Raw genomic sequence first — 15,191 nt, forward strand, 5'->3', positions numbered from 1 at the left:
ACAGCACAACCAAATCTTGAGGTGACCAAGAGCAGGGGAGGTCAAAATTGAGGGAGGGGGGAAGAAGAGGAAGCAAAGGGGGAGCTTCAGTGTGTCCACATGTCTCACGCGATCTGGAATCACCATCGCACGTCACGTGACTCTTGCTTCCATTCAGCTTGTCCTGCGTCACCTTGTAAGAATGCAACTTATCCACCAACTTGGAAGCAAAACTGTGTGATAATTTGATACTGATAAAAATCTGCTGTCATGACAGTGAAGGACAAAATGATGGGCTTAACTTTCAAAGTGAAAATTTATATGGGACCACAGCTGAACAGCAGAATCTGCCTGTCAGTCACAGTAAAGCACTGAGTCTCCTGGGCTCTTGAAGAGGAAGTTTATCTTCATGAAGATTTTCCATCACATTACAGAAAATTACAGCATTTGTATTATGCTGTAGCACGTCTTTGTGCTTCTTGCAGCTACTCTACTCTTCACATGTTTGTTTGATTAGCCATTTTTTGCATACCAGCACTGGCTTCCAAGTCAGATAACAGTATTAAAGATGTGTATGAGTTACAGTACAATAACCTCCCCTTGTGAATTAACCACTTGTTCTTATGAAGCTTCCCTGATTAAATATGACCTGAAACCAAGAATACAATGAGAAACAAGTCCCAAAAATTTCCTGGACATTCCAGTGCTCCAGCTCCGAAGTCTGCTCTCCTCGCGTCTGCCGTCAGTTACAGTGGATCTCTGCCATGGAATTCTTTGCTCTCTTAAATTAAACCCTTCACCAGACCCAGCTGGTTCACAAAGCAGAGAGCGAGAGAGAATGAGAGGGGAGAAAGGGGGAGGAAAATGGAGGGGATGGAAAGGAGCGAGCAAATATTTCTCTCGCTTCTCATGTTTGGCTTTCTCCATTTGCTGCTATTAACACCTCATGTCTGGTCTGCACAAGCCCTTAGACACCAACTGGAGAGGAAAGAGTGAGAGGAAAGAGACAAGGATGGTTAAACCGACAGAGGAACGGTAACAGAAAAAGACTGTGCGCCGAAAATATTGTTTTGATTAATGTCTCTTGTATTCCTCTGGTCCCGAAACAGAGAATTACCTTACCTAACCCCAACGGAGAATGAGCAAGACGTTTCAGTGCAGAGATTGAAACCAGATATTTCTGTTCACACTGGCTCACATCCATCACTTGTTCTGGACTTGTGTTTGAGAACATGACTGGTGACTGAAAGTACTAGCCACACTGTCTGGCCAGTTTTAATCCAGCGTAAGTCTTCGGTTTAAATAGCTATCTGCAGGAGGCATGGCTGCCTGTCCTTCGTCACGTTTTCATTCCATTGAAAAACAAGATTCCCTCTTCTTTGCCGGAGAAGCTTTAAACTCATGTACCCACAGTGAAATCATTCTTAAACAAGCGGCCGCAAATTAATCACCCACCATTGCTAGGCAATGCTCAATTATTCATAACCACAGCACAGCAGATTTCACCTCAACAACCTGTTTGTGCACTTGCCACTTCACAGCTCAGAGCCAGGGGTCTTTTCTCAATGGAAACTGGCTGGTAAACAGTGTTTCTGTCACATTTCTTTTTTTCAAGGTATCTAAATGGAGGAAACTTTGATGCACTGCTGCGCCGCATCACTTACCTTCCAGTTTACTTGGCCCCCAGTCCTCCCTCCTGTGTAGTATTGGGTTTCTGTGCCGTTTAGAGCACAGGCCTTCTTTGGGTTCTTTTGTCTAAGGTCCAAATGCAATTGGGGTTTCAAGTGTTCTCTTGAGCTTTTTATTACGACTCGAGAGTCACTGAGAAAATTCGGAGCTGTATTAATGTACAGAAGTCCTTCAGCTTGACAGTAATCAGCCAAATATTTGGAGCGGCACCAAAGAAAAATGATGATTTGATATCAGGGTAACGGTGCAGGCTTTCCAAGTGTGCAGACCATGACAGCAAACAGCAATGGTGTGGACTCCCGCTAATGCGTGAGCTAAGTCGGGTCTATTTGTGTGAGCTGACGTGCTGTAATAGTAGTAGTCCAACAAAAGCCTGCTTGTTTGGACTCACAAGATGGTGTAAATATAGCTAAACAGAGGGCTTTTGTACAAAACTCAACCCTCCATCTCCCAAAGACACAATCAGTGGATGAATGCCAAACTGCCAAAAGTCCAGATTTTGTTAGCGTGTCCTCTCTCTTTGAGCTCAAATATACACAACCTCCAGGGTAGCTTTTTTAAAACTGTAAAGCATTGTATTTTCCTACGCTCCAGTGATGTCAGAATTACAGAAAACGAAGTGTTCCTTCTTTTCTTTCTTCTCTAAACTTTGCCTCTGCCCAAGGCCTGCACTCATACCCTCTTACACACACACACACACACACACACACACACACACACACACACACACACACTCAGAAGTATTCTGTGTGTCTGGATTGTGTCTCATGATCTCAATCAGACAGTTGAGCTCAACCTGGCAGATGCTGGACAACCTTTAAAACCGCTGCCAGGTTGGGCTGTGCATATGCGAGCACAGGTGGGCCAGATGATGGATGAATAAGCTAAAAACCTCCAGGGTCCTACCTGTCTTCACTCTTTTCAAGTCTTTGGTCCCCACTAACATGCAAAAGCCTCCTCTTGCTGTAATCTCACACCTACAAACATGCCTCAGATTGGCCAGTGAGACAGTCCAGTGCACTTAGTGTAAAGGAACACATCAAACCAGACCTGTAACGCTTCCATTTTTATGCCAGTTCTTTAACATTTCTGGTGTGCATTGCTCACTGATAAGCTCGAGACAAATAATTCCTCGTGTCAGCCGAAGACACATTGGGAAAAGGAAAGCCCAGGATCAGAGAGATTTATATAAGAATTGATTACTTCGAGGTGTGGCTGGGGATGGTTGAGCAATCGAGGGGAATCAAGCTGAAAGCATTGAAGGAGATGAATTATCACAAGGACGCTCAGCTTAGCCTTTGGACTCATATTGCATGCTCAGTCTAGTTGCCAAACCCTTTGCAAGGCCGATGCCCACATTTGTTTTGACTCGGTCATGAAACTTTACTCTCCATCTTCCCCTCTGTCTCTCGCCGCACATTTCCCACCCTTTGTCAGTATCATTACCTGCAGCCCGCGGCTTGCTGGACCGACACCAGACCTCCCGCCCTCCACTCCGAATCTCGCCTTCTCTCCCCCCTCACTCAGCTCATTTCCCATGCTTACTCGTTCTCACCCCGAGATTATTTTTTGGCATACAAGCGTTGATGAAAATAAATTCCTTGGTCGACTAGCCCATTGGCAGCATCCAAATTTCTTCTGGTTTCGAAAACAGTCATTACTCCGACCTGTTTGTCTCTGATAAAAGAATTTGGTTAACTCACAGCTTCTTTTAATTCAACTCTGTGAAATACAGCTCTGACATTAATGTTCCTAACATGTTTTAAAACATCCATTCCCATATGTTAACGCCAAGTAATAGGCATTTATCACTTTGGCAGTTGTCTGGAGATACTTAAGTTCAACATAATGCATCTAGATGTGAATAAAATTACACCATCTTGAGGGGTTTTTTTTCTTCTTCTTCTTTCTGTTTAAATTATAGCATGTTTTGTATCTTAAGAAATCGAACATATAAAGTTAAGCAGGGATTTTATAATCTATTAAATTACCTTTTTTCCCAATGATTTAAAGCCACTAAATTCAAGCAATCTAAACCTTTGTCTGACTGTACTTTCCAGTGTTGAATTTTCTAAATATGCTTTCTTAAGAGTCAGAGCTGAGGCAAAGCAGAATCTGTTTTCTGGAGCTTTTTTAATACTAATCTAGTCTCTTATGATCAATAGGCAGGTGGCGAGCATTTTTTCTTTTGCCCTTTCCCCACGTTCTTCTCACATTGTTTGTTCCTGTCTGCTCACAGGGATATGGCTTTATTCATGTGTCAAGTGAAGCCAAAAAAATTAGTTTGGGTATTTAGGGGCTCAAAAAGTGCAGACTGCTCCATCCAGTGTTTAGAATTAAACATAACCAGATAGGGAACCAATTTTTTTTATGGTATTTCTCTCATGCGTTTTAGCCAGTTGGGGTCAGCTTTATCCCATGTACCCAAAGTAAAGTCCTTGGCTCTAAAAACATACACACAAGTGTTTTCAATCAGATTTAATTGGGCACACATGACATTATATCTTATGCCATGACATTTATTTTTTTTACTGTATGGTGCACTGTACTCACAGGTCTTGGAAAATGTTTGAGTGATGGCTTATTTTTCTTTAGGAGTAACTACTGCCGGGTAAACCACATCTAACTCATTATAGCCACATTGAAAGAAAACTGTGCTTTTCTTTAATTTGTTATCATCTACACACTTCAGTCCGTTTGTGAACTGTCACTTTTTTTATCATCCAGGATATGGAAATCTAGGAGGTGGCGGCCTGGGGCCTGGAGGCTATGGAGGAGGTGAGCTGAAACTAGAACAGCTATGTGTATGTTAAACACAGGGGCAAAAACTCACTAACCTTTAACCTCTTGTGTCGCTTAGGTGGCTACGGGGGCTACTATCCGGGAGCTGGATCAAAGGCTGCTAAAAGTGGTAAAATGCAGGGCAGAAAATGTCTTGGTAGAAATGTAACATCGGCGGCTAATAAAAGAGTGACGGCATCAGCGAACAATTTTTCCTTGATTTCTCATTAAGTGCACTGGAAACTGGAGGTTCATCAGATATGATTATGGGATATTGGCTGTTGGAACGAGACACCGTTTATGTTTCAATTACTTGTTTTGATTACTGAAGCGATATTTTGCTTCTTTTGAAATTCAGTCCTGATATCTGAGGTCTAAAAATGCCTCAGGACCTCTTATGTTAAATCTGTTTTGGTTTGGATAATTGTAAACTGACATTACCGATGTCACTGTAATCTGTTAGGTTCTGTCCACTAAACAAAAAAACAACACGCATTCACAGATGAGGCTCCTGCATGGATCTGAAGTGCATCTGAAATTCTGGTTGTCCTGCTCACAGGTGCAGGAGGCAAACTCACGTTTTGGCCCGTTGACAGACTACTGTACAGACCAGACTGACACTGACTGAAGCGTTTTGAACTCTGAAAGATCTGCATGCTCAAATGTTAGGAGAAAGCCAAAGTGAATGTTTCACATTAATGGTAACTCGGCATGGAAACACAGTTTGGCAAACATGCGTACATTTTTAGCATGTACTTGCAAACCTTAGACAGTGTGAACCTCAGCAGAGCCTGGCCTGACCTGAGAGTCTGTGCTGTATTCAGACACATGATTTGCCTTAAATTAGTACGGCTGATTAAAAATGAAGTCAAGAGGGCTCAATCATGGCCAAGACTTGACTATGGCACAGAGCCTACCCTTAAGTATTGATTGGCAATGGCAAGAATCAGTCTGTATTGTTTTCATGACACTGAAAATAACAGGTCCTTCCTCTGAAAGAGCACAGATAAAACAAAACATTCCCTTGCCAGAGTTTGCCTCACCAGTTCCCCCAGAACGCATACTTACAGGCAGTGCGCAATGTCTGTCCAATAAAGTGTGTGGACTTTAAGATAAAAAAAAATTAACCAAATAAACCATTGTGTTTTATCCAGCTGCCAAGCTCCCTTGAAAGTGAAGCTGACAGCTCATTTCCTGCAGGAGGGGTTAGCCAGCGAAATGAGGCATTTGATGAAGTGAGGAAAATGCCATGCATGCTGGCTGCCGTTTCTGATTAAAACAAAAGTCAAAAGCCATGTTGCTTTTGGTCACGGGGGTGATGATAAACTGCAAGGCCCAGATTAGCTGCTCTCATTACCGCTGACCAGCAAGCGGACCTGCCACAAGCCACAAAGCGACTCATTGCTCATCTTTAGTGGCACAGGGCCCTCTAGTGGTGTTGGGATGTACAACTTTACAGTGGTACAAAGCATCTTATTGGTGTCAAAGACTAACACTGAACTGAATGTGACTTCAAATGTATGTTTATGTCTGCATATGAACAGGGGTTGGAGGAGGAGGAGGTCCTGGAGTCACTGGAACTGGACCTGGACTGCCTGGTGGAGGCAAGGCACACACCTCATATCATTTTCCACCTTTTCTAATTTTTTTCATTTTATTTTAGCTCTGATTTCTCGAGTAAAATTGAAAGCCAGTCTTACTTTTGTTAGGTACTCACTAGAATAGATTGTGTATATAGTACATTTTCTAATATATAATAGTAAGAAAGAAAGGAGTCATCTGTGTGAAGGGGCAGAAATCCCAGTTTGGCCAGGATGTGTGTGTTCTGGACACTGTCTTTTTCACACTCCTTTCTTTAAGCAAAATAATATTATGGCTTCTTTTCTTTGTTTTTTTTTCAGCACCTGTTATTCCTCAGACCGGCCTTCCTGGAGGTGGTGGCGCAGGAAAAAAAGCTGCCAAAGTGCCAGGTTTTGTAGACTCAACAATAAACTCAGAGTGAAGACAGACAGGATGCAGCCCACCAGGCAGTGCAGCCACATCAAAAATATTTTCCAACAAAACATATAAATCTGCAAAACAAAAAACCCAGAAAAGCTTATATAGACAGTAGTGTGCAAAAGTCTTGCGTTACCACTCGTTTCTTTATATTTTGCTAATAAAATGTGAAACATGCGCAGTAATTTATTAAAACATGTCCAAACATACATGAAAATACAGGATATAGCGTAAAAACACAGAGATCTTGAAAGTCAGTTGTGGTATGTCCAGCTTTATACTTTGGCACAGCCTGAACTCTTAGTCAAAATTTCTTGTAATTTCTTGTAATTTAAAAGTAACCTTCAGAAATAGTTCTGAAGGACATTCAGAGCTCTCCTCTGGATGTTGGCTCGCTTTTGTTCCATTCTCTGTCAAGATGATTAATGTTAAATAATGTTGAGGTTTGGGCTCTGAGAAGCCAATCCATGACTGATAATACTTCATTATTTGTTTTTCTATTCACATATGCTTCTCCTGCCTTAGCAGTAATTTGGGGATCACTGTCATGAAGCCAAATGAAGCCATTCCCAGTCAGACATTTTCCAGATGGTATTGCACAGTGGATCAAAATCAGACTCTTCTGCTTTGATAATTTCATAAGGTTTAACAAGATTCCCAACCCCACTGGCTGAAAAGCAGCTCCAAACCTGTGTTCTCCTGACCTGAACCAAAAATGTCTTATTTTGAATTATTACTCCATATAAGACCAGCCCAGTTCTTGTGTAGTTTAGCATACGTCAGTCTTTTCTCAGTAAACATCATATCTCAAAAGACGTCACCAGACATGACTTCCAGTTGCTGTTCATCTGCTGTAGATAAAGTTTTAGGTCTGCTGGTTCTTTTTTTGTCTTCTTTGTCTTTGTCTTCAACTTGTCCAGTTTCCTCATTGTTTAAGGACACACTGCACACCATGCTGACATATGCCAAGTTTTCAGTTAGTAGCTCTTTGAGAATCACTTAGTTGCTGTAAAAATACAAGTTGTGTTGTCTTTAGAAATTTGTTTTTACAAATTCAGCTAAAGAAATGGGAATGTATTGAGTGTTTCTGTGACGGGTGATAGTAACAAAGTCCCTAAAGATACATTTTAAAATTGATTGTTTGCTACACACTGCACTGATTCATTCATTGAATTAAGGACTTCTTTCTGCTTGGGCGGTTCATAGGTGATTAGGTGCTTTAAAAAACAAAAAACATTCCTCTGAAAACAGTCAGGTGCAAGACGTGAACTGAAAATGAAAGACAGAGAAGTATTCCCTGCTTTAAAAAAATAACAAGAAAGCGCCTTAGAAGCAAAATATCGTATAAAGACCTGATGGGAGGCTCAAGACTTTTGCACAGTGTTGTACATAAAAGCAAAGGATTATACTGAGTCTTGTCAAATGTCGCCTTAGAAAACAGCAAATCAACATTCTTTCAAAAGAGAATTCCCCTGATAATATAAATGTAAAGGCATTTTTACATTGCTGAAATAAATTTAGATGAAGGTGAGCTATCAGTGTATACAGTATAATTCATTTAGTTATAGAGGTGAATTCAATTTGTATCAACCAGGCAAAGGCTCAATGTGTAAGCCTTTTCCGCTTCCCATTTGGCTTCTTTTTCTTTTTGTGGTTTTCGGACATCTAAATGTTCACCGTCAACACTGCTGTTGATCCCTCACATATATTTAAACATGGGTGTCTTCTCATTGGCTGTGGCAGGTGTGGGTGTACCTGGCCTTTATCAAGGTGGACTGGTGCCTGGACAAGGTTTGACTCTTTCATATATTAATCTGGGGAACTTTTACTCCTTTGTTAGTTTCACCATGCAGACTGTCAGTCATTTAAAGACAACTGCAGGAATGTCTGGTTTCTTCTGTCATCTTCAGGGTTTGGTGGACGTGGAGTTCTGCCTGGAGTGCCCACTGGGTCTCAACTCAATCCCAAATCAAGTAAGTTCAAGTTTTTACTGATGGGTGTCAGCTGATTTATTTTCAGTTTTATTTCATTGCCAGTGAATCCCAAAAATAGTAAATACCAGCTTTACAGAGGCTTACACTACTGACAATCCTTCACAGACAATATTTGTAGAGTTCCCAGTGTAAGACATGCTAAACAAATGTAGATGAATAAGTAAAAGTGCTGGTGTGGGTCCAGAGAGTAATGCCGTAGCACTGTGATGCATGGTTCCAGTGTGCTTTGCTTCGTCGCTGCAAAAATCTTCATGTGTCTCACTGGAATATCTCATTTTTCTTATGTAGTTGCAGGAGGAGTAGGAGGAGGACAGCAAGGTAACTTTATCAATGATTGTTTGTTATTGTACAAGGAAATATTTCTGGGGGGGTTATCCACTCTGTCTGCTATTATCTAACCCAGATTTAAATGTTTTTCTTCTTCACAGGTGTCCGTGGGTATGGGGGACCAATGCAGCCAGGAGTGTTCCATGGATACCCCCTCAAATCACCCAAAGTGCAAGGTGTGACATGAAATTATTCAGTGTTTGCATTAATTCTTCTACAGGCATGTGGCATAATGTATAATTTTGTGGTTTAAACCCTGCTAATGTTAAATAACTTTAACATCAGCAGGATTATTATTATCATTTTGCAGACTACAGTCTTACTTATCTTATACTTAACTGTACTCTAAGATTTTTCTGTGGCAGGTTTAGCACTGTGTTATTCTAATGAGAGAAGAGTGTATTTGGGGTCTCAGACAGATTGCTTTTGTTTTGTTCGTCTTTCTGAAACCGAACCTTTGTGTTCAGGAGCTCGAAAAAGTTGTTTCTGTTCATCTGGACGTAGCGTTTTCAGTTTGAGAAAGGCACTGGATGAGTGAAGAAACATTTCTCCCAGTGAAAACACTACGATCAGGAGAAACAGAATCAACCTTTTGGGTTGATTGTGTTCACCTGAACGTAGCGTTTGCATATGATGATGTGCGCACATATAAAATAATTCCAGCCTCTGTTTTTCACTCTTTCTCTCTTTAGGTGCCTATGGAGCAAAAACTGCAGGTGGAAAACTTACGTATGGTAAAAATACGTTTATTCTTTGAAGTTAACATCTTTGAAGTTTGGTTTCAGTGGAAATTCACCATTTAGTGATCGGCCTTGTATCCATGCATCAGGTTATGGCGGCTTTAATGTTGCACCTGGACTGCCAGGAGTGCAAGGTGGCCCTGGGTCGAAGCCAGGATATCCTGTTGGAACTGGTAAAAGTTTTCACAGTTTGTTTCCCTACGAGATGTGGAGTAGAGATATAGAATTCACTTTTTTCCTTTTTTTGCAGGAGTGGGACTTGGGGTCATTTCACCTGGTCAGGGTAAAGCTGTTCAGTGTAGTAGTTTACCATACTGATTGAAGTAAATGCTTCCTGTAAAATCAGTATGTGTGCATGTAACTGGACTTTCTGCATTCTGCTCCATGTTTAGGTGGTACTGGAGGCTTTGGAGTTGGTGGTGGTGGCTTTGGTGGCACTGGTGGGCTGTATCCAGGCCAGGTGTCAGGAGGTACGATATCTAGCACTTGGCAAGAAAGAAAATTGCACACCAGCACACATGCAGAAAAAAGTCACACAGCTGTCAAATGAACTGTAAGATGATGGGAAAAGTAAAGATTTATTTGCAGGCCAGTGAAATGGAAAAAATAATATTCGTGGGTTAGCTCCATATGATCATCTTTAACACTTTCATGCATGAAATATGACAACCTCAATCAGGGTTTTCTCTTAAATATTTGTATTCATCTTTAGGCATGAAAAAAACATTTTTGAACTTAATTTTTTTTAAAACATGTACTTTTCAAAGAGTTTGTTACATGTCGACTTAGGTGGACAACAGACATTTTGACTTATGAATTTGACACACGAATAAATAATACACACTGTGTAAAAACTATAAAAAGACTTTTTTTTTATAAAAAGATGAGAAAAAAATATATATATATATATAACAAATATAATATGGACTGAGACATAAGTGTGCAAGTGTACCATCAACACTGACACAAATACAAGAAAAGAGCCTTTGAATAGCTGTCCACTATAGTGACCACTATGCATGAAAGGGTTAACTAACTAGCACAAATATTTCACACCATACCTTACACCTTGTTTTATTATATGCTTTTTAAAATAAATAAATAAATGTTCTTCATTTACTCAACTTTTATCATATGACTCACTATCGTTATGTTGACGACAGGGTATGGAGCTGCTAAGGCTGCCAAATATGGTGAGAATGTTTGTTTTTCCTTATCTGGAAAAAAAAATACTTTTAATAATTTTTCATACTTTTTTCATGCATTTTTTCAGTAGAGTGAGAAAAATATAACTTAACTAATATAAAATTATGTTACATTACATGGAAAAATTATTTACATGGACAAATTACACATATGCTTTTGTCAGGAGTTCCAGGAGGTGTACCTGGGGGAGTACCAGGAGGTGTACCTGGGGGAGTACCAGGAGGTGTACCTGGGGGAGTTCCAGGAGGTGTACCTGGGGGAGTACCAGGAGGTGCACCGATTGGAAGAATTCCAGCGGTTGGTGGATATTCACCAGCAGCAAAAGCTGCTAAATATGGTATGCTTTATTATTTGTGGAACTGTTACAAAGAAAACTAACTAACTAATGACATTTTCAGTGGAATAACAGAAAAATTCTTCAAAAAAATTTCTGTCTCACCGACTTCTAAGACCATGATTTTCAATCTACAGGCAACATTTATCACCAAATTGAAGGAAGAAATGATGATAAAATATTTGTGGGGTGGGACCTGGCTCAAGTAGAAACATGGAGACAAATAGGGACAAATGGAGGGGGGGTGGGAGAAAATAGATCAATGGAAAAATAGAAATAAGGGGACAAGCACAAATAGGAGAATACTATCCTTTTAGCAAAGCTGAAAGCTGCTAAATGTCGTATGCTTTATTAATTGAATTTTACTATTTATTTTGTGAACTTTTTAAACATTATATCAAACTGTAACCTGTAAATGTACTTTTTTTTAAAAGTGCATAATTTTTTTTTTCTATTCAAATTAGGCACAGGAGGACAAATAGGCACAGGAGGACAACTAGGAACAGGAGGACAACTAGGAACAGGACAACTAGGAACAGGGCAACTTGGAACAGGAGGGCAACTAGGCACAGGAGGAGGATATTATCCTGCAAGCAAAGCTGCCAAATACGGTATTATTAATAATTGTGTTAATTTTTATTGTTAATTTTCTGACATCATGCCAAATTTGTAACTTCTAAAGGCACTTATATTTTGTCTTTTTTTTTTTCTTTTCTTTTTTTCAATTCAACCGCATGTGGGACAGGGGGACAACTTGGAACGGGGCAACTTGGAACGGGGCAACTTGGAACGGGGCAACTAGGAACGGGGCAACTTGGAAGAGGGCAACTAGGAACAGGAGGAGGATATTATCCTGCAAGCAAAGCTGCTAAATACGGTATTATTAATAATTGTGTTAATTTTTATTGTTAATTTTTTAACATCATGCCAAAAAAATGTAACTTCTAAAGGTATTAAAAATGTGTCTTTTTTCAATTTAACTGCATGTGGGACAGGAGGCCAACTAGGAACAGGCCAACTAGGAACAGGAGGGCAACTTGGAACAGGCCAACTTGGAACAGGAGGGCAACTTGGAACAGGCCAACTTGGAACAGGAGGGCAACTTGGAACAGGAGGGCAACTTGGAACAGGGGGAGGATATTATCCTGCAAGCAAAGCTGCCAAATACGGTATTCTTAATAATTGTGTTAATTTTTATTGTGAACACTTTTAACATCATGCCAAAGCTGTAACTTCTAAAGGTATTTTATAATGTGTTTTCTTTTTTTTAATTTAACTGCATGTGGGACAGGGGGGCAACTTGGAACAGGAGGGCAACTTGGAACAGGGGGGCAACTTGGAACAGGGGGGCAACTTGGAACAGGGGGGCAACTTGGAACAGGAGGAGCATATTATGCTGCAAGCAAAGCTGCCAAATACGGTATGCTCTTAACTGTATTATTGTCTGCATGTTTTTAGCCCATCGGGTCGAAGGATTCCCATCGAGTTCTAGCAACAATGATTTTGCCGTTTCATGCACAGTTTTCTAGTGTCACACGAATCACTGGTCCTCCTAGAGTATTGGTCAACGAAACAAGTTTGAATTGACTGTTTCTGAGCCTCCTTACTTCTCACTGGATTTTAATTCTCTTTGGTTTGTGCAGTATAGCCAACCAATGATAACAAAACTGACATCTTGGTTTAACATTATCTCAAGCAGTATTTAAAAAAAAAAAAAAAGCTACTTATGTCTTCAAAAGTAAATATTTTGTCTCTATTTAACCCCTTGGGCAACAACTCCATCAAATATTGCCAATTTAACTTCAATCTGAACAAAAAGGCAAATAAGAAAGCAAATAACAGCTATAAAATAACGAGTGACTGACAGAGATGTTACTGAACCACCTTTAAAAGTTCTCAAATACAACTCAGAAAATTCATGATTTACGATATTAAGTGAGGAAAAAAATGTTAGCGACCAAGAGGCTGCGGTTGGAGGGAGTTTACCATTTAAGCCACTTTAAAAGTATTTTCCAGCTTCTGATGGCTGTTTGGAAGCCTCAGACTCCACCACAGTCTGTTCCAAGTGATACATTTGGATTTGGGATTTTTTTTTAACCTCTTTGAAACTGAGACTTTTTTTCCATTTTGGAAAAAGTTTCTTTAATTAATAATTAATTTTATATTTTTTAATTTAACAATGTTTATTTATCTTTAACAATACAGTTTTATTCCACAACAAAAACAAGTATTAGTAAGACTCTTTTCCGCTGGGAAGTGACATGGCGGTCCTGCCATTTCCTTCGGATCTTCTCCTCTCTCCGTTCACGTTTGACCACATCTAGCATCTGCTCCTCTTCCTAGAAAAAAGACAGAAAGAAAAACACCTCCCTCGCCCAGCCTTGATTATTAATATGATCTAACAATTTGTCGTGGAAGTTTCCATTTAATAAAGCCTGCAGAGAAACGGTGAGTGGTGGCTGACAACCTTTAATCAAAAAAGAACAGAAATCCAGGCTTGGGGAGAGAAGCCATCCTCGCTGACGGTTGGCAGAGTCTCTCCCCGAAGCCAGCAGGGCCCTGAGTTTAAATACCATCATATCATTTAAATAAATGAAAAAAAGAAAAACAATTCCAGACCAAATAATTATATTTTTCCTTAAAGGTCAAGGTGGTGGAGGGTTTATTCCAGGTGTTCGTGGAGGTGGTGGAGGAGGAGGAGGATTTTTACCAGGATATGGATGTAAGCATGCCACGTGGACATAATATTTTTAGATATTTCAAGGATTCAATTATATTTTTCAATCTTATTCACGTTGTCCTGATAATCTTACCTTTTGTCCTTACTTTGGTGCAGCTTTGGCAGCCAAACCTCCTAAATATGGTGAGACTTTGATATTTACAGTTTGGTACCTCATAATATTTGCCAAACGTATTCCACCTGTACAAGTCTATCAACATATTAATACATAAATCCAGTGATACAGTTTTTGTTAAAGGTTGTGCCTTTAATGTAATATTGGATTTAATTTGGTTTGTTAAAGCTGTGCTGACACATTTTATAGGAGTGCCAGGAGCAGGCCTAGGAGGAGGGGTTGTCCCAGGAGGAGGAGGGGTTTTCCCAGGGGGAACAGGACAGGTAGTCCCTGGTGGTGGATTGGGTGGTAAGTCGCTAAAGGTTTGGGGTTTTTTAAAAGAACTTCTTCTCTGTCGTTTGTGATAATTCAGCAGCAAACTTTGTTTGGTTTCTTACAGGTTTTGGAGGTGGTGCTGGAGTCAAACCACCAAAGTATGGTAAGGCTTTTGTTTTGATTACACTCTAGAATAATATGATGAAAATAACACCAATGCAATATGGAGAGAAATACTAAACTGTATTAGCAGCAGTACGTGGATCACACTCCCCTGCTGCAAAAACTTCTAAATTAGGAGGCAGAAATGAGTATAAAACTGCATAAATCCTGCACGTTGAGAAATATTTCCTCGGGCATGAATGTATTCTCACTCATTAATCTAACTTCACTTTAGATTTTAATACTTGAACTAATTGTACCACCTGCACTAATGTAGGAGTTCCTGGAGGAGCCGGAACAGGGCTAGGACCTGGAGGAGTTCCTATTGGAGGATCAGGAGTTGCAGGTGGACCGTACTCCCCCGCCGCAAAAGCTGCTAAATACGGTACGGTGAAACAACCACACAAGCATATGAGTGCTGCAAAATACTGGACACATTTCCTTGATGATTCTGAGAGAAAGAGAACAGTTTTCTGTCACTTCAAGCATTTTTCACTTAATCGTTTCTATAGATTTTTATATTGTCTTAGTTGCAAATTAATGATGCAGCTGGTTCTGGTTCTTTTGATTAGGAGTTGGAACTGGAGGTCTACCTGGAGGTACTGCATGAAAACACCAAACAGCCATTGAGTGTGATTATAGAATTCAAGTAACATCAAACAATGTCATGATATGAGTATTAATGACATTGTGTTTTTACACAGGATTTCCAGTTGGAGCAAAAGCACCAAAATACGGTAAGGAGAACCTCAAAACTAATAGAAAAAGCTACATTGTTTTATAATAAAGATGCAAAGATGCAGAAGTTGGTTGAAAGATAAAATACCAAATCACAGCCAATTACAGTCAACTGGAGTAAAGCTTTATCCAC

General features: G+C 40.0%; 1 protein-coding gene across 24 annotated transcripts in view; it reads left to right on the forward strand.

Moving 5' to 3' along the window:
* elna (elastin a) overlaps positions 1-15,191 on the forward strand; it is a 53,548-nt gene that overhangs the window by 22,883 nt on the left and 15,474 nt on the right. For 3 of the 24 annotated variants that reach the window (XM_040009011.1, XM_040009023.1, XM_040009010.1), the window contains exons 6-30: positions 4,396-4,446; positions 4,529-4,579; positions 5,994-6,053; positions 6,351-6,419; positions 8,191-8,238; positions 8,358-8,420; positions 8,730-8,759; positions 8,870-8,944; positions 9,461-9,502; positions 9,598-9,681; positions 9,759-9,791; positions 9,901-9,978; positions 10,672-10,701; positions 10,878-11,051; positions 11,513-11,659; positions 11,794-11,925; positions 12,035-12,217; positions 12,340-12,468; positions 13,693-13,770; positions 13,885-13,911; positions 14,093-14,191; positions 14,283-14,321; positions 14,598-14,705; positions 14,893-14,919; positions 15,025-15,057. In XM_040009011.1, coding sequence (XP_039864945.1) covers positions 4,396-4,446; positions 4,529-4,579; positions 5,994-6,053; positions 6,351-6,419; positions 8,191-8,238; positions 8,358-8,420; positions 8,730-8,759; positions 8,870-8,944; positions 9,461-9,502; positions 9,598-9,681; positions 9,759-9,791; positions 9,901-9,978; positions 10,672-10,701; positions 10,878-11,051; positions 11,513-11,659; positions 11,794-11,925; positions 12,035-12,217; positions 12,340-12,468; positions 13,693-13,770; positions 13,885-13,911; positions 14,093-14,191; positions 14,283-14,321; positions 14,598-14,705; positions 14,893-14,919; positions 15,025-15,057 — 1,890 coding nt within the window. The remainder of the gene's footprint in view (positions 1-4,395; positions 4,447-4,528; positions 4,580-5,993; positions 6,054-6,350; positions 6,420-8,190; positions 8,239-8,357; positions 8,421-8,729; positions 8,760-8,869; positions 8,945-9,460; positions 9,503-9,597; positions 9,682-9,758; positions 9,792-9,900; positions 9,979-10,671; positions 10,702-10,877; positions 11,052-11,512; positions 11,660-11,793; positions 11,926-12,034; positions 12,218-12,339; positions 12,469-13,692; positions 13,771-13,884; positions 13,912-14,092; positions 14,192-14,282; positions 14,322-14,597; positions 14,706-14,892; positions 14,920-15,024; positions 15,058-15,191) is intronic. The other 21 variants (XM_040009032.1, XM_040009033.1, XM_040009034.1 and 18 more) reach the window with 19 other exon arrangements.

Source organism: Simochromis diagramma, unplaced genomic scaffold (assembly GCF_900408965.1).
Source record: "Simochromis diagramma unplaced genomic scaffold, fSimDia1.1 OVJJ01000344.1, whole genome shotgun sequence".
Taxonomy (NCBI): Eukaryota; Metazoa; Chordata; class Actinopteri; order Cichliformes; family Cichlidae; genus Simochromis; species Simochromis diagramma.